Source organism: Cutaneotrichosporon oleaginosum (assembly GCF_008065305.1).
Source record: "Cutaneotrichosporon oleaginosum strain ATCC 20508 chromosome Unknown ATCC20508_contig06, whole genome shotgun sequence".
NCBI classification, from domain to species: Eukaryota; Fungi; Basidiomycota; class Tremellomycetes; order Trichosporonales; family Trichosporonaceae; genus Cutaneotrichosporon; species Cutaneotrichosporon oleaginosum.
In genome coordinates this window covers 89620-108807 of record NW_027072175.1, presented here as the reverse complement: position 1 = coordinate 108807, position 19188 = coordinate 89620, and the positions used below count along the sequence as shown (strand labels likewise).

General features: G+C 62.8%; 11 protein-coding genes across 11 annotated transcripts; 5 read left to right on the top strand and 6 right to left on the bottom strand.

The window, feature by feature from the left end:
* Window positions 1-205: 205 nt before the first annotated feature.
* Window positions 206-361, bottom strand: COLE_06469 (uncharacterized protein; the record flags this gene model as incomplete). Its single annotated transcript, XM_018420296.2, has 1 exon — window positions 206-361. The coding sequence occupies one exon, from the start codon at window positions 359-361 to the stop codon at window positions 206-208; it is 156 nt and encodes a 51-aa protein (XP_018280222.2).
* A 1151-nt stretch (window positions 362-1512) lies between these two features.
* On the bottom strand, window positions 1513-2700 carry COLE_06468 (uncharacterized protein; the record flags this gene model as incomplete). The annotated part of the gene is made up of 1 exon (XM_018422667.2): window positions 1513-2700. The coding sequence occupies one exon, from the start codon at window positions 2698-2700 to the stop codon at window positions 1513-1515; it is 1188 nt and encodes a 395-aa protein (XP_018280221.1).
* A 235-nt stretch (window positions 2701-2935) lies between these two features.
* Window positions 2936-3997, bottom strand: COLE_06467 (uncharacterized protein; the record flags this gene model as incomplete). The annotated part of the gene is made up of 3 exons (XM_018426540.2): window positions 2936-3723; window positions 3757-3830; window positions 3864-3997. The coding sequence occupies 3 exons, from the start codon at window positions 3995-3997 to the stop codon at window positions 2936-2938; spliced, it is 996 nt and encodes a 331-aa protein (XP_018280220.1).
* A 177-nt stretch (window positions 3998-4174) lies between these two features.
* COLE_06466 (uncharacterized protein) lies at window positions 4175-5276 on the bottom strand (the record flags this gene model as incomplete). Its single annotated transcript, XM_018422666.2, has 3 exons — window positions 4175-4663; window positions 4699-4943; window positions 4985-5276. 3 exons carry the CDS (start codon window positions 5274-5276, stop codon window positions 4175-4177), a joined length of 1026 nt encoding a protein of 341 aa, XP_018280219.1.
* A 555-nt stretch (window positions 5277-5831) lies between these two features.
* On the top strand, window positions 5832-6651 carry COLE_06465 (uncharacterized protein; the record flags this gene model as incomplete). The annotated part of the gene is made up of 2 exons (XM_018420293.1): window positions 5832-6403; window positions 6450-6651. 2 exons carry the CDS (start codon window positions 5832-5834, stop codon window positions 6649-6651), a joined length of 774 nt encoding a protein of 257 aa, XP_018280218.1.
* A 286-nt stretch (window positions 6652-6937) lies between these two features.
* COLE_06464 (uncharacterized protein) lies at window positions 6938-7291 on the top strand (the record flags this gene model as incomplete). Its single annotated transcript, XM_018427166.2, has 1 exon — window positions 6938-7291. One exon carries the CDS (start codon window positions 6938-6940, stop codon window positions 7289-7291), a length of 354 nt encoding a protein of 117 aa, XP_018280217.1.
* Window positions 7292-7341: 50 nt separating this feature from the next.
* On the top strand, window positions 7342-9256 carry COLE_06463 (uncharacterized protein; the record flags this gene model as incomplete). Its single annotated transcript, XM_018421270.2, has 4 exons — window positions 7342-7378; window positions 7411-7496; window positions 7528-7805; window positions 7837-9256. The coding sequence occupies 4 exons, from the start codon at window positions 7342-7344 to the stop codon at window positions 9254-9256; spliced, it is 1821 nt and encodes a 606-aa protein (XP_018280216.2).
* A 215-nt stretch (window positions 9257-9471) lies between these two features.
* Window positions 9472-11059, bottom strand: COLE_06462 (uncharacterized protein; the record flags this gene model as incomplete). The annotated part of the gene is made up of 3 exons (XM_018425273.1): window positions 9472-10400; window positions 10776-10875; window positions 11000-11059. 3 exons carry the CDS (start codon window positions 11057-11059, stop codon window positions 9472-9474), a joined length of 1089 nt encoding a protein of 362 aa, XP_018280215.1.
* A 1434-nt stretch (window positions 11060-12493) lies between these two features.
* On the top strand, window positions 12494-14228 carry COLE_06461 (uncharacterized protein; the record flags this gene model as incomplete). The annotated part of the gene is made up of 6 exons (XM_018422665.2): window positions 12494-12637; window positions 12763-12820; window positions 12853-13178; window positions 13227-13651; window positions 13683-13984; window positions 14020-14228. The coding sequence occupies 6 exons, from the start codon at window positions 12494-12496 to the stop codon at window positions 14226-14228; spliced, it is 1464 nt and encodes a 487-aa protein (XP_018280214.1).
* Window positions 14229-14841: 613 nt separating this feature from the next.
* Window positions 14842-16011, bottom strand: COLE_06460 (uncharacterized protein; the record flags this gene model as incomplete). The annotated part of the gene is made up of 1 exon (XM_018422664.2): window positions 14842-16011. The coding sequence occupies one exon, from the start codon at window positions 16009-16011 to the stop codon at window positions 14842-14844; it is 1170 nt and encodes a 389-aa protein (XP_018280213.2).
* A 718-nt stretch (window positions 16012-16729) lies between these two features.
* On the top strand, window positions 16730-18788 carry COLE_06459 (uncharacterized protein; the record flags this gene model as incomplete). The annotated part of the gene is made up of 3 exons (XM_018425272.1): window positions 16730-16857; window positions 16907-17800; window positions 17843-18788. The coding sequence occupies 3 exons, from the start codon at window positions 16730-16732 to the stop codon at window positions 18786-18788; spliced, it is 1968 nt and encodes a 655-aa protein (XP_018280212.1).
* Window positions 18789-19188: the final 400 nt, after the last annotated feature.

Here is a 19188-nt window from a genome sequence, read left to right as displayed (position 1 = left end):
GAGTAGGAGTATGCAATGCCATGCATTTGAGAGGTGCTGCCGTCGTCTATGTCTACTTGGTCTCTGTTGGGGGCTCGTCGGTCTCGTCCTCGACGTCCTCTGACTGTTAGCATGTCATCATACACGCCGGGCCATGGCTCGCCCTGCGCACAGATGCACATTCTCGCCCTTCGCGCGTCTCGCGGCACGGCCACCCCGCAGTTTCTCACTCACCCTCGCCGTACACATCCGGGTGCTCGCGGAAACAGTCCTGCATCGCCTTGAACTTTTCCACGCAGTCGATGCCCTTGGGCTCGGCCTCGGAGTAGACGAAGCACGAGAACGCCGCCTTGAACTCTTCGCCGCACGGGCCGGTCGCCATGCCGCCGAGGCACTAGGGTTAGCTGTCGTCCACATCGGCGGGAGAAAGTCTGGCAGAGAGTCGAAACGGAGGGCACGACGAGGGACCAAGACAGGAGGGACAGTGTGGGCGGCGGCGCGACGGGGCGAGATGTCCCAGACACCACCCACGTCCCCCCGCCCCTCTCATTCCGCCCGTGCAGCCGCGTGGCACGCCGTAGACCGCAGAAGCCGCGGCGACCAGCGACCCAAGCACGACGCAGCGGAGCACAAGCCATTCCTCCATCGCCTCTATTTATCCGCCCGGCGGAGGCTACGCGCGCTCGGGGCAGCAGCACGCGCAGCAGCAGCAGCACGCGCACTTGTTGCGGGGAAGGGCGGCGCAGACCTTGGGCTTGGGCTTTGGAGCGGGGGCCGGGGCCGGGGCGGACTTGGACGCAGGAGAGACGGAGCAGCACGAACTCACGGGGCAGTCCCAGTTGATCTCGCCCGTCTCCTCGTTGAACGCGCCCTGGGACGCGGCTTCGGCGGCGAGCGCGTCCTGGCTCGTGCTCGTGTGGGTCTGGAGGCCGAGCGCGGCCTCGGCCTCCGCGATGAGGTCCGCGAGGGCTGCGTCTGCGGCGGAGATGACTGCGGTGAGTGCGTGTCGGCGGTCCGCGGGCGCATGGCTGACTCACCATCCTCGACCTTCTCCTTGGCGGACTCGACGGCCGCTTCGGCCATCGACGCGTCCTCGTGCTCCGCGTCCGCCTCGGCCTCGTCCTCCTCCTCCGCGACCTCCTCCTCCCGCGGCTCAGAAGGGTGCACGTTCTTGATGCGCAGCTCGCGGATCGTGCTGCCCGCCGTGACGAGGGCGACGACGGCACCGGTAAGAAGCGCAAGGTTCTTGCCGTGCTCAGGCGCGGCGCGAGTCGAAACGAGGCGAGCGGGCGCCGCGACGGGCAGGCGGCGCGCGGCGCGGGCAGCGGGGCGGACGGCACGGGCGAACATGTCTGGTGATGTTGACGGAGGCGATGATGGAATCGTCGCCGACTTTTTCCAGACGGAACCAGAAGAACACAAGCATCGGATGAGAGCGGATTAGGCATTCTGATCCCGCTAATGCCATCGTCTAATAGCATGGATGCCTGCTTCCGAAGTATCCCTTGCATGCTCTATGATCTATGAAGCTAGCTACTCGGCACCGCTCGCCTCGAGCGCCTGCGCAAAGTCGCGCTTGAGATCTTCGATGTCTTCGATGCCCACGCTCATGCGCACAAAGTTGGGCGCGATGCCCGCGACCTTCATCTGCGCCTCGTTGAGGCTGCCGGCCCACATGGCCGCGGTGTGCACCGCGAGCGTCTCGACGCCGCCGAGGCTCACGGCCTGCGACGCAAGCTTTAGGCCCGCGACGAAGCGCGACGTCGGCTCGTACCCTCCGCGCACGGAGAACGCGACGACAGGCCCGCCGCCGCGCATCTGGCGAGCGGCGATCTCGTGCTGCGGGTGCGACGGCAGCATGGGATAGTACACGACCTCGACTTCGGGGCGCGCCTCGAGCCACGCGGCGAGCGCGAGCGCGTTCTCGTTGATGCGTGCCATGCGCAGCGGGAGCGTGCGCATCCCACGTAGCAGCAGCCATGCATCCATGGGCGACAGCGTCGAGCCGAGCGTCAGGCTCGTGTCCCACATCTCTTCGGCGAGCGCGCGCGTTGTGCAGATCGCGCCGGCCGTGATGTCGCTGTGCCCGCCCAAGCTCTTCGTCGCCGAGTGGAGAATGACGTCGACACCGAGCTCGGCGGGACGGGAGTTGATAGGGCCAGCGAACGTGTTGTCCGCCAGTGTGAGGATGCCGCGCGGGCGCGCGAGCGCAACCACGCCCGCCAGGTCCGTAAGCACCAGCGTGGGGTTCGCCGGCGTCTCGACGTAGATGAGGCGCGTGTTGGGCCGGATGGCGGCTTCGATCGCACCCAAGTCCGACTGCTCGACAATCGTGACTTCCACCCCAAACTTTGGGAGCATCTCGTCGAACAGCTTGGCCGTCGCCATGTAGTGCCGGCTCTGGGCGATGCAGTGGTCGCCCGCCTTGACGAGGGCAAGAACGGCAGTCGAAATCGCACCCATCCCCGACGCCGTAAGCATCGCCACCTCCGTGCCCTCGAGTTTGGCCAACACGGCCGCCGCCTGCTCGTGCGTCGGGTTGCCGTAGCGCGTGTAGAAGCCCGCATGGCGCGTCTTGGACGCCATCTCGGCAAAGTGCGGCGCATCAGCGGCACGGAACGTTGAACTGTAGTAGATCGCTGGCGCAACGGGGTTGATGCCCTCGAGGGGCACAGATGCGTGGCCGTGCACGGCCACTGTGTCGGGCTGCCAGTCGCTCATGGTTGTGATGTGGACGATGATGATGGAGAAAGACTGGAAAGTTGACGACGAGGAAGTGGGCGATGGCGCGATACATCCGGCTCGGCCGAGATTAAGGATTCGGAGACGTTCCGCTCGCTTGGCTTCAGGCCGGGATAACCGGCGTCAGCCTGGGCAGGGAGCAATGGCGCCGAGGGAGAGCATACGATTGCGACGCTACAGGATATGGACATGCATCGGCGTGATCTGTGCTTGATTAAATCTGCGACCGCTGGCCGGCCTGGGCGGCGGCCAAAACCTGGCTGATGGCAGGGGCGGCAAGTCCGATCGCGCTCCAAATCCAGCCGCGGTACAGCGCACCTAGTCCCTCCTCAGCCCGGACAGTGCTCCAAGCATCAATAAGGCCGGTGTAGCGCGGCGGCGGGCGGGCAGCGACAACGACCTCATTGGCGATGCGTCCAAACTCAGCCTCGGCGGCCTTGGTCTCGGCCGCTGCCTCGGCATCCTGCCCAACGGCAAGCTTCTCCGCCAACACGGCCAGTGGCACCATCCACAGCGACGCGGCCGTGTTGGCGACCACGTACATGAAGCCGAAGTACTCGGGGGATGCGCCCTGTCCCTGCATCTGCGGGGAGGAAGCGGCTGCGACGCCATAGAGCAGTGGGAGGGTGACAGTGGTCACGGTGATGGGCAAGACAGTCTGCAGGGTGTAGTTGGCGATGAGGCCGGGGATGGTCCACAGACGCCAGGGCTCGGCGCGCTCGCGCTCCGAGGTGAGGCCGCGGAGAGCGCGAGTGGAGAAGGGGAGGCGGAGGGGAGTGACGACCGAGCGCGACGTGAGGACCGAGAACGGGATGAGCGAGATGCCAATTGCCAGGGAAGCAGTGACGCCGGCAAGGACCGCCGCGTTTGGCGACAGATCAAGGCTGGCGATAAGATTGTTGACAAAACCGGCGTTGGGGTCGCCAGGGAACGGGTTGGTGAGGTAGATGAGAGCCGAGCCGAGAGAGACAGTGAGCGATGCAATAGTCGAGGCATACGCGCCTGTTGTCAGCACAAGCAAGACGTAAAACAAACCCTTGAACATGCCCCACACGCCCTCAACGTCCCACGTCCGCTGAAGCGCACCAATAATGCCGCCGAGCTCCGCGCTGTTGTCAGCAACGTCGGCGAGAGACGCGCACCCCTTGCCTTTGCCCTTGAGCGGAGCCCAGTTGGCACGGAGACGGGTCATGGCGCCGGCGAAGGGCGTGCCGAGCGCCACGGTGGTGAGCTGGCTGCCCACAAACACAGCAAGAAAGCCCGGATCGATGTCCATGGTCGAGTTGAAGATGGAAGAAGGAGATGGAGCGCAATGTCGGTGACGTGAGTGGTCTGACAAGGACACGGAGATGGAGCAAGTGTCCGTCGCATAGGTGATGGTGGAAGCATGTACCCGAAGCAGCATGAGCTTGCAGCGAGAGTCAACAACACCACAGATATCCATACATCTAGTCTACTTCTGCGGCAGCCCCTCAGTGCAAATGAGCACCACAACATCGTCCTTCTCAAACTGCGCCTTTCTGGCCGCTGCGAGCGTCGCTGCGCCGCATGGGCCGACCGCACACCCCACCTCGCTGAGCCGCGCCATCGCCGCCTCCGCCTCGGCGTCCGTCACAACCATGGCGTCTGCAGGCCGGATACTTGCGCGCAAGTCGTCCCAACCCAACGCGCTCACAGTCGGGCAGTTGAGTCCCGGCATGATCGTAAACCGTTGCTCAGTCGTGCTGGTGAGGTTGCCAGCGGCCAGTGAGGCATGAAGGCATGGTGCGGCATCTGGCTCGGCGCTGATCACGCGCGCTGGATGTGCGCCCCCTGCGCCATAGTACGACACAATGGCGTGGGCGAGCGAACCAACGCCGACCGGGACGACGACTACGCTGGGCGGAACGGGCAGCTGCGTCGACAGCTCGCTTGCGATCGTCGAGTAGCCGTGCACAATACGCTGCGGTCAGCGATACGTTGTACAAGGTCGCGTACCAGCGGAATGTCCGTGTACCCCTCAAAGCTCGTATCCTGCACAAAGAGGCCCAATTTGCCGAGCTTGCGCGATGCCTGCAGCGCGGCCTCTACTGCCCCGTCGTAGTCCGCGTCGACGGGAGTGACAGGACACCCCTCCGAAGCGATGGCGTCTATCGACCACTGCTCTACGGTAGACGGGACGAAAATGTGCGCAGCAAAACCCAGTAGGCGGGCGGTATGGGCGACCGCACGCCCATGGTTGCCTGGAGTCAGCGTCGCCCTGCCCACAACCAAGAGCACGCACCGTCCGTCGCCGCAAACGCAGTCAATCCCGGCACTTCCTTCACCCTTGCGCGCAGCACTTCAATGTCCCACGGATCAACACCCCACCGCTGCCCCAGCACGGAGCAAACTGCCCAGCTCGCCCCGAGCACCTTGAACGCTGGCAGGCCGTAGCGCGAGCTCTCGTCTTTAACGTACACTGCGGCGCACCCGAGCTCATCCGCAAGCGCGGGGACGAGGCGCGCCGGTGTGGGCCCGAAGCCGGGGAAGAGGGCCGCGTGGACCTTTGCGATGGCTTCTGTGTCGAGCGTCATGTTGGGATGAGAAGAAGAGGAGGAGGGGGGGGGCAGAAGATAATCGATGGGAGGAGAAGCGGGCAGATAAGAGTGTCTGGCAGGAGCGGGCAACGAGCCCCCCGCCGCAGAGCCGAGTCAAATGACGAGTGGAAGATGGACGGCGTCCAGACGAGTAGATGCTCGAAGTTGGAGGATATGGGCAACGTTGGGAGCGAGATATGACCTCGGTGACTGAAATCGGTAAATCGCGGTTTGGGGTGGTTCGATACGAGACGCCGATTGCCCACATCTCATCCTCGTATCTCCTCCGCCTCTCTCCTGCTCGCACAGCTCAAGCTCATCTCCGACGCTCACAAAGTACTTATCTCACTGCAACTGACTCTGCATCACCCACTCAAACGCATCATGGCCACCGCATCCTCCTCTTCCGCACCAACCACCACGACACAGCCCACTCTCCGCCTGCGGGGAGAGGCGACCCTCGAGGCATCACCTGCCACCCCCGGTTTCCCAATCACGCCGGACATCGCAGCCTCGCCCTTCGCAGATGTGCAAGTCGGCCCGACGCGGGTGATGCTTCCGGTATTCGCGACGCCTCTTGACGAGCGGAGGTACAGGAAAGAACACCTCGCGCTCGTCTTCCGCATCCTGCACCGCTTCAAGCTGGCCGAAGGCATCGCAGGGCACTGCAGCGTGCGCGACCCCGTCGAGCCGGACACGTTCTGGGTGAACCCGCAAGGCAAGAGCTTTGCGCGGATGCGCGCGAGCGACCTCGTGCGCTGCCGCGTCTCGGACGGCGCGATGGTGGAGGGGCGCGCCCCGACAGATGCGTCGGCGAGTTCGATCCATTCGCAGATCTACCGCATCCGCGGGCGCACTGGCCCCGCCGGCATCGAGGCAATCGTGCACGTCCACGGGCCGCACACCAAGGCGTTCTCGTCCCTCGGCCGCACGCTCGACATGATCTCCCAAGATGCATGTGCGTACCATGACGAAATGGTGCTTGTGCCTTTCGGCGGTGTGGTCATCGATAACTCGGAGGGCGAGCGTATTGCCAACCTTGCGGGCGCGAAGCGCATCGCCATCCTCCAGAACCACGGCATTATTGCCATGGGTAAACTCAGCATCGATGAGGCCGCGTGGTGGTAAGTGCGGGTTGCGTGAGCGGGCTGCAAGCGGGCTGACAGACAGGCAGATCAACTTTGAGATGTGTTGCCAGGCGCAGTTGCTCGCTGACGCTGCGCGGCGCCCTACCGACCCCATCGTTGAGGCTGGGCCAGAGGAGATTGCCAGCACAAAGGCTGAGATGGGCACGCCTGAGATGGGGTGGTTCAGTCTCGCGGCGTACATCGAGGAGGAGGAGTGGCATTCACAGGGCGACCACAAGTTGTAGAGCACGCGCGGTCAAAGCCGGAGGCTACGACCGTGCGCAGTTGACCTGCAACGCACGGTCTGGACAACACGGGCACAGCTTGAAAAACACACAGCCATAGGAGTGACAAGCGCTTCTCTTGAAGGTAGTACGTGACGAGTAAATAGCTGTTATCAATCCTTAAGCAACACACTGGGGATAATCGAGGCAGCGGATTGAGGTACCAACCACTAGCTGGCACGCATGCTGGGCGTTCGCGGGGTCACCAGACGGCCCCACGCCCGCTTTTCTTCGTCAGCCGCCCACGATGCCCACGTTGCTACACGTGCCCAGATGGGAAGTCATTGAGCAGGGCATGTACGAGATATGCGGGCGCGGTGATAGGAGGAGCACGAGTCCGCATCGCCCGCGGTTACGCACGGCTGAGCGTCACTGTGATGTGCTGGCCCGTTTTGGGCCAGTTATGCAACCCAGTCTGACAGTTAGTGCCTGTTCCCTTGTGAGCATAGCCGCCGGCAGCTCGGCCTGGCTGACGGCCGGCGCAGCGGCCAGTGGTGGGGCCTCGGACAACTCCGAGGGGCACCAAGTAGGCCCGTCCTGCCGGTGTTCGGCATCTGCTGTGGTGCTGGTGGGCGACCGACCACCCACCGAGCTCATGTAACGTCTTAAGCTGCTGGCCTCGCCTTCGTCTCCTCAACCATCATGACCAGCATGACGACCCAGTACCCCGCGCGGACGATGGAGGAGTGTAAGTTACTTTCGGTGCGGCGCTGACGGCAGGCGACGCGATCCTGACGGCGCCCGGCGCTGTCGGAGAGGTCGAGGAGGTGATGGTCAACGGCGTCAAGCAGCGCGTGTGGAAGAATGTGAGGCGCAATCCGGCCCCGCTGACGCCAGCAACCGACGAACTACCGCGTCGCCCTCGAGGACGGCTTCACAAAGTACGCCGAGCGCGTCATGTACGTGTCCCCGCTGCCGAACTCGCCCGAGTACGAGGAGGTCACGTATGCTGAGCAGCGGCGGCGCGTCGTGCACCTCGCGGCGTGGTTGCGCACCCAGGGCATCCGGCAGGGCAGCAAGGTTGCGGTGGGCGGCGACAACAGCTCGCGCTTCCTTGTCGTGCCGTGGGCAGCGCACTATCTCGGCGCAGTGCCCGTCTTCATCAACTCTACTCTGTGAGTGCGCCCTCGAATCAGCTGACGGAAGACACAACGACGCGACCGTACATTGTCTCGGGATCACGAAGCCCGATATCGTGCTCGGCGACGCCGACTTCGTCGCGTCGATCGTGCCAATCATGGGTCGGTTGAAGGAGCGCGGCGTGGGCCCAGTTTACAGCTACGACCCGACGGAGCACCTGTCGTCCGAGCTGCGCGCGGCGATTGCCCGCATCCCCGACTTCAACCCTACGGCGACGCAGCTGCGGCAGATCGAGAGCGGCGAAGGCCTCGGCCTTGAAGTCATGACTCCTGAGTCTGAAGGCCACATCTTCTTCACCTCCGGCACGTCGGGCATGCCGAAGGCCGTGCTCTCGAACCAGCGCGGCGCGCTCCACAACTACGTCTCGGGCACGTTCGCAGGCCTGCGTGCGGCGCTGCGAGCCGGCGCGACGTATGAGCAGGCGACGGCGCACCCGGTCGCGCAAGCGTGCATGCTCGTGCCGGCGCCCCTGTTCCACGTGACGGGCTGCATCTCATGGACGACGCGGCAGATGACGACTGGCGCCAAGATCGTGTGGATGAAGCGCTGGAGCGTGCCCGAGGCCATCCGCCTCATCGAGAAGTACGACGTCAACGTCCTCGGTGGAGTGCCCGCCACCACCAAGGCCATCTTCCAGTCGCCGCTGCTGCCCAAGACGCGCATGTTTACCGCCATCTCGTCGGGCGGCGCGCCGGTGCAGGCAGGGCTTGTCACCGACCTCACGAAGCGCTTCCCGGGGATTTCGTGCTCTAACGGCTGGGGCTTGACAGAAACGAACGGCCTTCACAACGCGCTTACTGGGCGCGACTACCTCGAAAACTCGGAGAGCTGTGGGCCCACCATCCCAATTTGCGACGTTGAAATCCGCGACGCCGACACAGGGCGCGTATGCGGTCCCGACGAGATGGGCATCATCTGGGCGCGCGGCTCCAACGTCATGGTGTGCTACTACGGCGACGAGGCGGCGACGCGCAAGGCCATGACTCCCGACGGGTGGTTCAACACGGGCGACATGGGCAGCCTCGACGCCCGCGGCTTCCTGTACATCCGCGACCGCGCGAAGGACATCATCATCCGCGGCGGCGAGAACATCGCCTCCGCAGAGGTCGAGAATGCGCTCGCGCGCCTCCCCGAGACGGCCGAGGTCGCCGCCGTTGCCGTGCCCGACCCCGTGCTCGGCGAGCTAGTGGGCTGCGCGGTCTCGCTGGCGCCAGGCAAGTTCCTCACGCCGCAGATGGTGCTCGACCGCGTCGCGCCGATGCTGCGCTACGCCGCGCAGCCCGTGTTCTGCCACATCTACGAGGGCGATTTGCCGCGCAATGCCAACGGGAAAATCAGGAAGGACGTTGTGAAGAAGGAGTGTGCGGAGCGGTGGGTCAAGTTGACGGGCGGGAAGCGCTGGGTCCGCAACAAGGCCAAGCTGTAGTTTGAGTTGTATACTTAGAGATCATGGATGAACACAGTGCAGCAGTCCCAGCATCGTACTCATTACCAATGTTTGTCAAATAGTAGCAATGCTTACCCTAGTCCTCTTTCCCCTCGCCCAAAAATAGTACTCCAATAACCCTGCATATCTTCTGACGCTACTACTCGGCTACAACGTGATGTCCGGCAATCTGCCTCTGAGACAACCAGCCTCGCCTACTTGGAGTAATCGATGACCTTGCGGCCCGAGGTCTTGGACTCGGCGACAGCCGCAAGGGTGGCGGGGAACTCTGCGAAGGGCACAACCTCGACGTTCTCCTTGACCTTGCCATCGGCGAGGTAGCGGAGGGCGTCAGCCATGTCGACGCGCGACGTGACGAGGATGCCGCGAATCTGGATACCGGCGAAGGTGACGAGAGCGGGGTCGGCGCCGGCAATAGCGGTGCCAGCGGCGGGGATGCCGACGGCGACGATGACGCCGAGGGGGCGGAGGAGGCCGGGGGCGTTGGCGTACGCCTTCGGGTTACCGGCAGCGACGATGACGGCGTGGGCGCCCAAGCCGTCCGGCGAGAGCTTGCGGACCTCGGCGGGGAGGTCCTTGTCGGCGACCTTGGTGACGTCGAGGAAGTGGGCGGCGCCGGCGTGCTCAGCGACCTTGCGCTTCGCGTCGCCCACGTCAATGCCAATGACGTTGAAGCCGTCGGCCTTGCAGAACTGGGTGACCATGTGGCCGACACCGCCGCCCGCGCCGAACACGACGATCGTGTCGCCAGGCTTGGCGCCCGCGGCCTTCGTGGCCGTGTAGGCGGTGCCGCCCGAGCACATGAAGGGCGCGGCCTGCGCGTCGTCGACGTTGTCGGGGATGCGGATGGCCCACGACTCGTGCACCGTCGGGTACTGGGTGTAGGTGCCGTTGACGGCGTTGGCGATGTACGACTTCTTGAGGCAGATGGTCTCGTGGCCGTTGTTGCAGAACTCGCACTCGCCACACGTCCAGTTGACGGGGGTGATGCCGACACGGTCGCCGATCTTCCACTTGGCGGGGTCGACGCCGGGGCCGAGCTTGGCGACGACACCAGCACCCTCGTGGCCGGTGCAGTCGACGCCAGGAGCGGGGCCAAGACCCCAGTCGCCAGCCATCATGTCTGGCATCAGCAAGGTCACCAAGCCTTCAATGCCGGGACGGGGAATGGGGCGCTGTTATCTCGACCGAAAGATCGCGGAGCGACCAAGGTGCCACACTCGTCACCAGCCAACAGAGGACGCATACCGCTACGTCGACATGCACTCCAGTCGAGTAGCATGATGATTGCATGCAATCGAAGCGCACACGACCGCAGACACAACCATAGGATGGCTTGGTTCACCCGCGCCGGCGGCATTGGGGCACGCCGCGGCGATTAAGCATTCAGCCTCGCAGGGCATTGAGGTCACCGCAATCTCCCCCGCCATCTCCATCACCCCCCACTGCATGCCCCGCGCCCCCCACATCCCAACCCCGCAGACTTTGGGACACTCACGGTGGTCAGACTGGCAGACGCCGCAGAAGTTGAGCTTGACGAGAAGCTCGCCCTCCTTGGGCTCGGGGACTGGGTAGTCCTCGCGGCAAGTGATGGTGTACTGGTGTGAGCAGGTGAGTCAAAGGGGATGGGGGATGGGAGGTCGTCGACCGGGGCCTCTGACAAACCCTTGCTACAGTTGGCGAGGCCGCAGCTCTCCACACCAAAGACTATCACAAACTCACGTTCATCGAACCAGCATTGGTAGCGGGCGCGGCGCGGCAAACCTTGGGAACGTCGACCATTGTTGTGTGTGTGCTGAGTTTAGATTCAGGAAGATGGCGAGCAACAAGCCTGCAGATGCGAGCTATATAGTGCTGGCCACGTCGATCGATGGCCTGCTACCACTGGAACTGGGGCAAGCGAAGCAGCGCGCTCTCCGGTACGGTGTAGGCTACCGAGGGGGGCCGACCCGACATGTTGCCGATTGCCGTGGTCAGCTGACAGGTATCAAGATGCCGGTCGGCGCCCGCGTGGTGCACCCGCCCAGGCTCACCTCAGCTGGCTCACCTCACTCTCTACCACGACAAATGGTTTCGCTTGATGCAGACAGCTCCCCGTGCCTGCAACATCTCTGTCATGGCCCATGGGGTTTGAATGCCCGAGTAAGACACCGCGACCGGCCCGGCAGCTGGCAGAGTATGCGGTGCCTGCGGCGTGATCTGCCGAGTGCGGTGACGTGAGCAGCAGCCAAGCCCACCTTGGTGCACTATTGGGGTCTCCACGTGCCCCCGCCAGCGTGCGTGCGATCGCCGCTTCACCACAAGTTGAATGGAATGGCATGAATGGGCTTTGGCAAGTTACGCCGCGGCTGATTTTGAATGGCCAGGTAGAAGGGCGGAGGCACGCCGACCGATGACATTGTCCCGACCCGCAAACTCCCGCCGCAGCAGACACGTGTCAGGCTGAGACTGGACGGAGGATGGTCGGGCCGGGCAGCGAGGTTGAGCCGGCAGCGAGGACAGGCATGTGGATGATCCAGAGAGCTGGGAGCAAGAAGATGCTTGGAATGTCCGTGAGCATTGGGAAGCTGATAAGAGAGTGGAGTGGAGGTGCCTGGATGGAACAACAACACGCTCCTTCTCGATGCCCCACACAGATCGGCAGATCGACTGCAGAAGACGGCAGAACCTCCCCTCCGCAGTAAACGTCCATGAGCCTCCCATCAATATCTCACAGCATCGCGGCGTTCATCAACTTCACTCCCCCTCCGTCGTCCACTAACTCAACTCACCTCCCTCTTCGGAATGCTTGAGCGTTCACTGACCCCACGTGCCCCTCACGTGCCACATTCCGCCCCAGCCAGCCGACTCTTCGGCCGTGCCAGGGCCCGATAAACCGATAAACTTGCCCCTCGTCAACATCGCCTGAATCGCGAGAGCCATGGTCCGAAATCTCCCCCCAGTCCTCCCCCAGCTGCCCCTCGAGGCGAGCTAAACTGTCTGTGCGCGAAACCGGTCACGTACGCGGCGCGCCGCATCTGTATCTGCGGAACTCGCGCGCGATTCTGCGGGACTTGGCGTCAAACTGGGCCAGGTCACAACCGGCGGCGTTGGGTCATACCGGCACTGCCTGACACCGTTCCGGTGCACTATTTTTTTTTGCATCATCTCGACTTTGGTCAGATCTTGTCTCTTGTCATCTCGTCTCGTCGTGAGCCCACCTCGAATTGAGGAAAAATGTCTACTGCCGATGAGAAGGGCGCAGTCGTGGCGCAGCCCCGGCGACACCTCGACCAAAACATTCCCGCCGAGGCGCACGCGTGGGTCGATAGCCTCGCGCCCGACGAGTACCAGCGCGCACAGGCCAAGCTGAAGCGCAAGGTGAGTTTGTGTGCCGAGTGAATAGCGACAGCGGAGCCCGCGGCGCATGGTCTTGATGGCATGCCAAAGACACAACGCCCACCTCCGCGTCCGCCGCGTCCGAGTTCCGCTTCCGCTGACGACAGATCGACATCCGCATCCTGCCCACCCTTTTCATTCTCCTCGTCCTCAACTACCTCGACCGTGAGAGCCCCCGCCGACTCAGCTGACGCCAGGCAATGCCGTGCCCCTTGCCCGCGTCCAAGGCCTTGACAAGGACCTCGGCCTCGTCGGCACCCAGTTCAACACGGTCATTTCCGTCTTCTTCGCCGGATACATCATCGGCCAAGTGCCCTCCAACATTCTCCTCTCTCGCTCCCGCCCCAGCCTGTATCTCCCTGGCTTTGTGATCCTCTGGGGCACCGTCAGCGCCAGCGCCGCCGCAGCAAACAGCTACTCGCATCTCGTGGTGTGCCGCTTCTTCCTCGGCGTCACAGAGGCCCCTTACTTCCCCGGAATCCTCTTCTTCCTCTCGTCATGGTACACGAAGCGGGAGTTGGCTGTGAGTTCCTGCTCCAAGGACCACTACTTCGGCTCATGCTAATCCCAGCTCCGCACATCCATCCTCTACACCGGCGCGCACCTGTCCGGCGCTTTCGCCGGCCTCATCGCCGCGGGTGTTCAGCGGGGCCTGCACATGGCGCGCGGCCTTGAATCCTGGCGCTGGCTGTTCATCATCGAGGGCGTGCTGACCGTGTTCTGTGGCCTCGTGGCCGCCGTCATCCTCCCAAACTGGCCCGCGACGACGCGCTGGCTCAGCGACCGCGAGAAGGCGCTCGCCGCCGCGCGCCTCGAGCGCGACGTCGGCATGGGCGACGACGAGTACATGCCGCTCGGTGCGGCGATCAAGGCTGCCGTGAAGGACTACAAGATGTGGCTCATGGGCCTCATCTACTGCCTCATGACCACCGCGGGCGGGTACACGGCCTTCGTGCCAACCGTGGTCAGCACTTTCGGCAAGAGCCGCGTGCAAACGTAAGTCCATCCTCGGCCCCGCTTACACCAGCCTCCTCCTCACCGCGCCGCCATATCTCGTCCCGGCGATCACGGAGATCTTGGTCTCCTTCTCGAGCGACCGCCGCCCCGAACGCTGCTTCCACTACACCGTCCCCATGGTACTGGGCATTATCGGCTTCGTGATTGCGGCCACGACGACAGCCACCGCACCGCGATACCTCTCGATCTTCTTCATGACCGGCGGCATGTCGAGCTCGTTCACCGTGCTCCTCGCCTGGGTGGGATCGACTTTTTCGCGCCCGCGCGCGAAACGCGCTGTCGCATACGGCACCGTCAACGCGCTCGGTAATGGTGCGTACCCGGCCTCATGTATCTGCTTACACCAGTCGCACAGATCTGGTCCCCGTACTTCTACCCTGCGTCCGACGGGCCGCGGTACGTCAAGGCTTTCGTCATCAACGCGTGCTTTACAGCCGCAGCGATCGCGCTCAGCTTCGTCCTCCGCGAGTGCCTCCGGCGCGAGAACCAGCGCATGGACGAGCGAGACGACGACGACAGCGTCATGACGGAGAAGAGGATTCGGTATGTGCTGTAAAGGGTGGCTAGACATCAATAGACAGTTGGTACAAAAGGAGAGCTAGGTATGCGTGATGATGCATTGCAGAATGAAGGGCATGGCACGCAAGGATTTACCCATCGCGTGCGATCTTGGGAACGAGAAGGGGGCGCTGCAATGCCGTGGCAACATCTGTTTTGTTGGGGCACATAGCGTTCAAAGTATCATAGTTGAAGATAGGCTTGTATACAATGGCGTGAAGTGAGCGTCACATCGGCATAACGGTCATGGCCCATAAGATGATTCAGGTCGTCAGATGGGATGATGGACGGAACTGATCGAAGAGGCGTCGCACCATCTATGCGTTCCACGGTGGCGGGAGGACCAGTGCCCCGGCTGTGGCACGATGCTTATTCTGCTCTGCCCTCCACCTCAACGAATGATGTCTCGCTCCACTGACTTGGTTCTCATAATGAAGGAGATCAGACGGCAAATACAGATAATGCTCATGCCAAGTATTCTGAACACATCAACGATCATCCCTTCGCCACAATCCCCGACAGTAGTGCGCAGATATTACATCTATCCATCTATGTGGGCCGTCTATCAGTCTATACCCGGAGGTGTCTATGTGAATATACTGTACAATAATCTACACCCTGGCCGTCAACCGCGGGTCCATGCGCAGTCTAGCACCCGCCATCAACACTGCTCCTGTGAGGCAGAGGCAGCCGCCAAATACACCTGCGAGCCGGAATCCCGCCTCGCCGGGGTGTGCCGACACGATAGCGCCGGCGATCGGGACAGCGACGAGGTTGAACGGAGCATTGAGGGCGAACATCATGCCTGTCCTGGCGCCGACTTGGTCCGGTGCGCTGATCTGGGCCATGCACGGCGTGTTGAGTGAGAAGAGAAGGCCGAAGAACGGGCCGTATGCCACGGCAAACCCGAGGAGCTGGTCGAAGTTGCGCAGCGGCACCCAGAATGTGAGGATGAGGATGCCGACACAAAGTGTCGACACGATGTTGAGGTTGAAGCGGCCGGTGATGTCTCCGAGGGAGGCGGCTAGGCGGCCGACCATGGATGCGCCGAGGAGGATGGAGAGAGTGTAGAATGCAAGGTCGCCGGCGCCGAGATGGATGGCGCGCAGCGTGATGAAGAACGAGGGCATGAAGCAGCCAGCTGTGGACAGGGAGACGCCGAAGGCGAGCAGGAGCCACTGCGGGTCTTTGAAGCACTTGAGGGTGTCAAGGAAGGGGGTGGCTTTGCGGGGCGGGAAGCGGGGCCGGATGAGGGCGCATGCAACGGCGAGGAGCGCGGCCGAGATGAAGCCGGAGATGCGGAGCGCCCAGCCGAAGCCGACTTGTGCGATGAGGCGCTGGAGAATGATGGGCCAGCAGACGCCGCCGAGGCCACTCCCGCTGATAGCGAGGGCGCCGGCCATGGCCCGGCGCCGCGGGAAATGCTGGTTGGGCAGGGAGATGACGGGGGTGAAGATGAGCGCGGCGCCAACGCCGAACAGCACTGCCTGCCCCAGCATGAATTGGTAGTATTTTGTGCAGACCGAGGTGATGAAGAGGCTGGCTACGAGGAGGATGGAACCGGGGACGATGCAGAAGTGTGGGCCGCGCGCGTCCAGCAGGCGGCCCGTGATGAGGCCTCCTGCCATAAACAGGAACTGCTGGATGCCACCGAGCCAGCCGACCGCGTCTGACGAGTGGGCAGCGAGCTGGTGTGTCTCGTAGTAGGCCTGAAAGACGCCAAAGGCGTTGTTGAGGCCGAACTGGACGAACATGGCGCAGAAAGCGCCCGCGAGCGTCATCCACGCCTCGCGGCCGCCATCTTCTTCATCGTCGAGGTGAGGCTTGATGACTACGCCTGTCTCCGAGGACGAGCATGACGTCGAGGGCGTTTCTTGGAACTCCTCCTTGCTAGGAAGCTCGTTGGGGAGGGACATCGCGACTACTTTGTATGTGATCAGGCGGAGATGGGTGAGTGCTGGTTAGCTGTCAGACGCTCCCCTCGCCGTTCTTATACCCATCCTCGCTCCACGACGACAGACAAGAAAAAAACTCAGGTGTAGGTGAGACACGGCGTCTCGGCCGCTTGTACGGCGCATCGCGAGTCCAGACCCCGAGATATCGCGGGCCCCCGCTGCTAGCATGTTGTTCATGACGAACAATGCGGCGTGCGGAGTGGTGATAGGGCCGGAGATGGCTTCTAGTGAGCCGTTGAGGTCGGGCCTACCGGTGTTTCGCCCGAGACGCCGCCGCGCCCGGATGTGGGAAGGAAATTTGCGGATGTCGCGATGCATGACTCGGTTGCCCGCAGGGCCGTCAGTTCGGGCAGCGTTAGCGACGGCGCGTGATGACAAAGATGACGCTGTTTGAATCGAGTCGGCGGAGTCGAGTGATGGATGAAGGAGGGAGATGAGATGGAGGAAACGAGACCGCGTCGGGATCTCGGCCAGATGTTGACATCACAACAAACCCCATGCCCTGCAATCCATGACTGACCAAGAACATTCATCCACAGGCCCCATGCGCGCTAGGAAGCGCCGCGCCATCCTCTCATGCGCTCGCTGCCGTGACCACAAGCTCAAGTGTGACCGCGGGCATCCGTGCGCAGCATGCGTCGCGTACGGCGAGGCCCAGCTCTGTGTCTATGGGTGAGTCTCCCGCGTTACTGATGTCCGTCCGTGCTCCGGCTGACGGCAGCGCGCCTGCTGTACGGCCACTGCCTCTCCCTCCCGTGGTAGCTGGGGGCAAGAAGCGCGCGCTTGCCGCGTGTCTCCGCTGTCGTCGACTCAAGCAGAGCTGCAACGCTGAGCGACCATGTCGGCGCTGTATCCGAGCGGCCGAGACGTGCGAGGATGACGACTACGACGAGCCGCGATACACGCCCGAGCCCCCACCGCTCATGTCTTCTTCATCCCACTCGAGCTTACCCTCTCATCCTCCGCATCCACCTGTTCAACTTCCCCGCAGCGCACATGCGTCGCGCGCCGCCTCGCCTCTGCCCGTTGGACGTCTCCGAGTCGCTGACGGGATAACAATCGCCGGCCCGCCGCTGCGCACCTTTGTCCCTGCGTTGCATGACGACCTCAGCAACATCCTCGCAGTCTTTCCCACACCCGATGAGTGCCGCGCTTTGCTTGCCAAGTTTCTCAACTTCGACATCATGTTCAGACTGGTCCACGCTCCGAGTTTCACCCGGCGCGCCGAAGCTGCGATCGCGCGTCTTCCTCACGCCGAGGACACCGATGCCCCATTCCTTTCCCTTCTTACCGCTTGCTTCTGCACAGCCATCACTGTCTCGACCAGCTCGGATCGCGTAGCCGGGGAGCGGCATATGATAGCCCTTCACGAAGGCTTGATCTCCTTCTGCGAGAATCAGGGAGCCTACACAATCGACTACGTTCAGGCCCTCCTTGTCAACGCCTGTGCCCGGCTCGGCGGCGGCGCAGCCTCGCCGGCAACACTCTTCCTGGAACTCGGGCGCGCATATCAAGCTGCCTTACTGGTGGGAATGTACCAGGATCAGCCGGGCGAGACGCTGTTCCAGCGCGAGATGCGGCGCAGGCTGTGGTACCAAATTCTCATCCAGCGCCAGTGAGTAACGCCCCTTGCATTTTCGAGTTCTGCTAACCCCAGCCTCATGGCCGACCGCCTGCACATCGACAGCCAGCTCGACGTCAACATTGTGACCCGGCCCCTCATCATTTCAGATGAGGTTATGGATCACCTCTCCCCAGAGGTTCGGAGCACACCGCACGTCCTCACGGAGTGGGGCTATGTCGATGCTAGAGCGGACCTCGTCAACCTCATGCTCGACCGCAAAAAGGTCATGGCTGATGAGAGTGTGCCGCTGCCGGAGCGCTGGGAAGCCGCCGAGGAGCTCATCGCGCGCTATCTCATCACTCTTCCCGCGCACTTCCGTACCACACATTCCCGTGGTCCAGGAATGCCAAACTGGGTACACATGCAGGCTTGTGTGCTTGAGATTGCGGCACACGACCTTAGCACACAGCTGTACCATCCATACTTCTCCTCGCGCGACCCCACCATCGTCTCCCTCGCTCTCCTGAAGGCCGTCAAGGCGGGTCACCGCCTCGTCGACTCCACGCGCGCACTCATGACCTTCATCCTGTTCGACTATGTTGACGCGCCGTCTGCTGGGCTGTGGACGTACACAATGCGCGCATTTACAGCCGGCCTGCTTATGGCGTACTACATCATGGTTGTGCCCACCTGTCCTGAAGGCCCAAGCCACATCGCCGCCCTCGACGCTATGGTCGGCGTCCTGCGCTCCAGTGCGTCCATGGGTGGATCTACCACGTCGAATCTCGAAGCTCTGAAGACGCTCGAAATGCTGCGCGCCAAAATCAAGGGCACAGCAGCGGACGACGACGTCGTGGGCGTTACAGATCCATACACGGGCGCATCAGTTGCGCTACCCTTCAGCATTCCTATCCAGAACGTGCTGCCGGGCGACTGGCTCGAGTGGGACGCACTGTTCAGGGATCTGTTTGAGAGCGCCCCGGACGCGAACAACCAAGTGGAATCGATGGTCGTGCAGTGCTTCGAGGAGCTGGGGTAACCGAGCGATGCAGGGCTTCGTTGGTGGTGCGATCAGTGTCTGGAAGGCCGCGTAGTCCCGCTACGCAGCCGCTATGGGACGATCACAGGCGTTGGACGCAAACACGCCCTGCAGTATGCATCGCGACCGAGTAGGCCATGTCAAATGCACAGATTCGGGGGCGACTTGGCACAAGAATGGCTCTCAGCTCGGTTCCCTCCTGCAGTGGTAGCGTGGCACGCGCCGTGCTTTGTGGTGCGGAAAGCGGAACGCGGGGTGTTCAGGTTATCCTGCCACCTTATCGTATGAATCTAATGCGTGCAATTCCAGTGGGCAAGGTCTCCACGGACGAGGCCGAAGCCGTTCGAAGTAACCGAAGTCCGCGAAGCCAAGCCGAACTATGGTGAGCAAGAGCCACATG